The following is a 5,000-nucleotide window of genomic DNA, read 5'->3' on the forward strand; positions in this document are numbered from 1 at the left end:
TAGCCACAATACACTATGGCTGCACTCATGATGCTTCATGATGTACTATATAAACAGTTATAACTATACATACACATGTAGATTATAATGCCTTATAAAAAATATAAATAAATAAATACATTTGAGGTTTGAGTTTTAATTACTGTAATACACAAGTATAGTCATGCAGAGGCATACAGAAGCAGCTACTGAACACCCTATTAAGGATATGGGGTATATGTTATATAAAGGCATGGGTATATGTGTGCTGGAGTGGTGTCAGACTGGTCTACAGGCTCTAGTGGACCGTACCTCTGCTGTGCGGAAGGTTTTGGGGAGGACGACAGTTTGATGGCCTGAGATGTAGCCAAACCTCATCATCGCCAAGCCCTCTATCACAGGAGCACCATGAGCATACCTGACACATATTACATGCACACACACACACACACACACACACACACACACACACACACACACACACACACACACACACACACACACACACACACACACACACACACACACACACACACACACACACACACACACACACACACACACACACACACACACACACACACACACACAGTATTAACTGACAAAGACACAAACTGAAGTGGAAATTTTGAATGAAAATGGCACATTGGAAAAATAATAATAATCATTTTTGATTACGATCCAGTTCTTGAAAAAGTGATCACTTCTGGATGTATCTTTCTCACTTTCAACAAATCACTCAATCCATCAAACAAACAAATAAACAAACAAACACACATCACACAAACAAACAAACAAACAATCAAATAACCAATCAAAGGAAGTCCCTTTTGTGACCAGGGCTCTAAATAAATGAACACCAGCCAACTGGCCAACTGCTGGTTAAATTTCAGTTTGGCTGGTAGAAAATACCAACTTACTGGCCACTTTGACTCATTGGTGAGTGTGTGTTTGGCTTGTGAGATTCACCTCCCCTGGCAATTTTGGCTGGTGGTGAAAAAGGTTCATTTAGGGCCCTGCATGTGAGCCTATTGTGTGGAGCCCTTACCGTGCTGTGACGCTCAGCTTGAAGGAGTTCATATTGGCCTCAGTGATGTAAGACTGCTCTGGTTGCAGAGTCACTATGATACTGGGTAGCACTGCAAGAAGGAGAATATGGAGTGAACGTGTGTGTGTGTGTGTGTATGTGTGTGTGTGTGTGTGTGTTTGCGTGTGTGTGTGTGTGTGTGTGTGTGTGTGTGTGTGTGTGTGTGTGTGTGTGTGTGTGTGTGTGTGTGTGTGTGTGTGTGTGTGTGTGTGTGTGTGTGTGTGTGTGCGTGCGTGGGTGTGTGTGGGTGTGTGTGTGTGTGTGTGTGTGTGCGTGCGTGCGTGTGTGTGTGTGTATGATTTTGTGCATTTCTGTCTGTCCATCTGTCTGTCAGTCTGTCTGTCTTATTACAATTAAATTGTACATTTATTTTTAAAGTAATTTTTTCAGTAAATTGTGAAGTCTCACCATATTTTTTCACTTCAAACTGGGTTTGTGCAGTGGTGCTGAAGTCATCAGTGTAGGATGCCTCAATCGTCCACAGCCCCAACCTTTACAAGACAATAACATGACTTTGTATATCTGTTGTAAGTGCAAACACACCTGCGCTTGACAGATGGATACAGTAAGTACGTAGCTGAGGTTAGTGCTGTAGGATAAACCACAGTCAACATTACTCAAACATTACTGTTTTATGATGTGATGTGAATAAAATGCTTGTGTGGTGTGGTGTGGTGTGTGTGTGAGTGCATGCGTGCATGCGAGCGTGTGTGTGTGTGCGCGCGTGTGCGTCCTACTTTGGTTTGAGGGGGACTTTAAAGTCCCTCTGCATGGAGATGATCCCACTGACGTCCTCAAGGTCCACCACGTCCACCTTCACCGCATCAGGATCCTGACCACACATGACACGCCACACGCAAATAATGCATACTTAAATGGGAATAATACTCCAAAATGTATTACAGATATACACTACTGTTCAACTTGTGTTACGCTTGTGCACAAAATTGAAAAGTGACATAATGGGGACATTATGGTAAACACATCAACCTAATAGATGTTGATATGTTAGACAAGTGTAGTAGCATCCATGTGGATCTGCTACATGACACTAGTGATTGACTGTGAATACGTTTCTCACCCGGAAGGTGAGAGTGACCTTTCTCCTGGCAGGTGAAAGCTCCTCATTCAGAGAGTACACACGAATTTTCACTGCACAGACATAAAAAGGGTGGTTAGCACTTTAAAACACTGTTACTGTAGACCTATTGTAAAACATAAAACATATGTATACTATATACGTAGATTACATTGGTATGATATTGGTATTTGGCAACTGAGAGGCTGAATCGCTTGCTGAACTTTAGACAATCTTTCAGGACTGACTCAATCAGTGCTCTTGTCCTGGCCCTTGGGACTTCCAGATCGGTGAAAGAACTAGCAGTTACATCCTTTAAATCAGTGGTTCTCAACTGGAATAGTCTTGTGACCCACAATTTGCCGTGGTCAATACGTTGTGACCCAAACTGCGTGTCGCACCGTCAGATTCTTCCAATAATAATACAAAATATTATCATGCATTTCATAATATGCATTATTATTTGCATTGTATGCTGATATACAATGTGTCTCATGAAGTAGTGGAGAGGAAAAGGCCTATTACAGTAACCATGTTTCACTCTGTCTTCAACATCATAGTCATTTTTAGTGCATTGCATCACAGCTCCGCGACCCAACCAGGAACCCTCCGCGACCCACTTTTGGGTCCCGACCCACCAGTTGAGAATGACTGCTTTAAATCATCTCTGGCTTCCAAGTTCAACCAACTGAGAGGGTGTGTGTGTGTGTGTGTGTGTGTGTGTGTGTGTGTGCGTACGTGCGAGTGTGTGTGTACGCGCGCGTGTGTGTGCCTACCTGACTGCTCAGGTGTATACAAAGGCTTGTCGGTCTGGATGAAGAGAAACCCATTGTCACGGGAGACGGGTATTTTCTCGTGGCTGTTGATGCCACTAGACACAGCATGAAGGTACACATGTGTCGCATCTGGAGGGAAATCCTTGGAGAACAGCTGGGGAAACATTGAAGAACATGCCATTCTCTTGATAACTAAGCTAAAGATATAATACCGGTAGTAAGGTATCCTCCTGTTTTTCAATTGGCCCATCTGGTGCATTTTGGGAAAGGAACAAAGTGTTAAAGTAGGAGAGATAGTCAGCGGAGCATCTCGGATGTGGATGGCGGTTTTCTGCTTTTATTTAGAGCAGTGCTAAACTGACGTTTTGACATTACTATGAATTTTCATTTTTGTTGGGTTCCTTTAATTCAGTCACTGGCTCACTGCCTCTCACCTGTGGACTCTGAAAATAAATGATACAAATCCACCTCTTGCCTCTACCGTATCTGTGTGCCATAGCCTTCAGACCCCTCGACACTCAAAAACTCCAGAATTGACAGCTGCAAAATTGACTTGATCACCTCCAGCATCAAGGGCATTTGGAGGAGCAAGATGTTTGCTGTGAACAAGATATTTCTGAGTGAGGCTGATGGAGCTCTTAATGGGCAGCCGTGGCCTAGTATCTTTAGATCAAAGGATTGCAGGTTCGAATTCCACCCTTACCTTACCAGTGGTGCTACACTCCAGTTCTCTCTCGCAGGCAGCCAAACAGTTGATTGCTGCGCTGCAAGCCAAACGGGGCGTGGCTAGAACAGGGACCGAGCAGAACGGCGCAAGAAGTGACTAGAATTCAAGCTGGCGAAACTTCTGTGTTCTGTATAAATAACTTCATGGACGTGTTCTGTATAGCCCATAGACCAATTCTAACTGCTGTATGAAGGGGTTTAATATGTCACCTTTAATAAAACTGCAAAAGAGCCTTCACTGCAGAGGAGGCAGTGACCTCTTTCTGAGTTCCCTACTCAGCAGCACTATATAACCTCACCTCTATATTCTGTATTTTCCCCACACATTGTACTGTATATTTTTACTCCTCTAGAGTAATTAGCGTTGGCTGTTAAATGAAATGTAGTAATGTCAGGAGAGTTTATGGATCTTTAAGAGTGGTGTGGTGTGGAGTTTGGTGTGCTCACTCGCATCTTGGCAGATCCCTGATAGTTGTTCCCTGCGTTGAGCTGGACCGTCTCGGTGGCGTAGGTGGTGTCCCCCGGCGCCAGACTCTTCTTCAGGTACACCTGCACCGAGGCCTCGGCCTCGTCAAACACCTGCACCACCACCGTCTCCATAGCGTCCAGCCTCAGCAGCCGAGGAGCTGTCACCAGGAAACTGCAGACACACATAAGAGTTAACATCACATTACACTACAGTATTTTATTGTCAAAGCAACAGTTACAGTTTTTCTCGATTGCTTCCACACAATTTCTGGTACTTCACACATAATTCTCGGAACATCTCACCCATTTCCCACCTCCCCTAACCAATATCACTGAACACTAAGCACAATTTCTTCTTTACACTCACATTTCAGTTTTAAAACACACTCTTTTCAAACCACTACACACAATTATCTGGATTACACCCAATTTTCATGAAGAAAATCCCTGGTTGTCGCATTGAACACACTGTCATTCAAAATACTAAAATCAACTGCCATACTATGTTCACTTCCTCATCACATGGGCAAACTCTCTTCATACCGGTTTACAATCTGAAATCATCACCCCTGTACGCTGTTTTGAGACAAGACGTGCATTTTTCAGAGATAGTATGGAGTTTTGCCCGTTGTGTGTGAGGTTTGGAGATTTGTGTGTAGTTATGAGAATTCGAGAACTGATTCTGAAAATTGTGTGTAAGCAATCGAGAAAAACTGTAAAACTATCACAGGGTGTTGGTTACAGTCCCTGGAGTAGGGTGGCCATCGGTCCGTTTTTACGACCTGTTCACGACATCCGTGTGTCCCTCTCTTTGTCTTTCCTTTCCTCCTAGCCTTTTGCTTATGGCCTCGAGCTGCGAGGCAACGTCATCGACGCAAACTAGACC

The 5,000-nt window shown here is 43.8% G+C and overlaps 1 protein-coding gene across 1 annotated transcript in view; it reads right to left on the reverse strand.

The window, feature by feature from the left end:
• c5 (complement component 5) overlaps positions 1-5,000 on the reverse strand; it is a 43,319-nt gene that overhangs the window by 36,557 nt on the left and 1,762 nt on the right. Inside the window, exons 2-8 of the mRNA XM_063195542.1 lie at positions 4,094-4,286; positions 2,921-3,074; positions 2,148-2,218; positions 1,804-1,898; positions 1,475-1,557; positions 1,028-1,118; positions 292-397 (exon numbers count right to left, since the gene is read on the reverse strand). Coding sequence (XP_063051612.1) covers positions 292-397; positions 1,028-1,118; positions 1,475-1,557; positions 1,804-1,898; positions 2,148-2,218; positions 2,921-3,074; positions 4,094-4,286 — 793 coding nt within the window. The remainder of the gene's footprint in view (positions 1-291; positions 398-1,027; positions 1,119-1,474; positions 1,558-1,803; positions 1,899-2,147; positions 2,219-2,920; positions 3,075-4,093; positions 4,287-5,000) is intronic.

This window comes from Engraulis encrasicolus, chromosome 3, assembly GCF_034702125.1.
Source record: "Engraulis encrasicolus isolate BLACKSEA-1 chromosome 3, IST_EnEncr_1.0, whole genome shotgun sequence".
Taxonomy (NCBI): domain Eukaryota; kingdom Metazoa; phylum Chordata; class Actinopteri; order Clupeiformes; family Engraulidae; genus Engraulis; species Engraulis encrasicolus.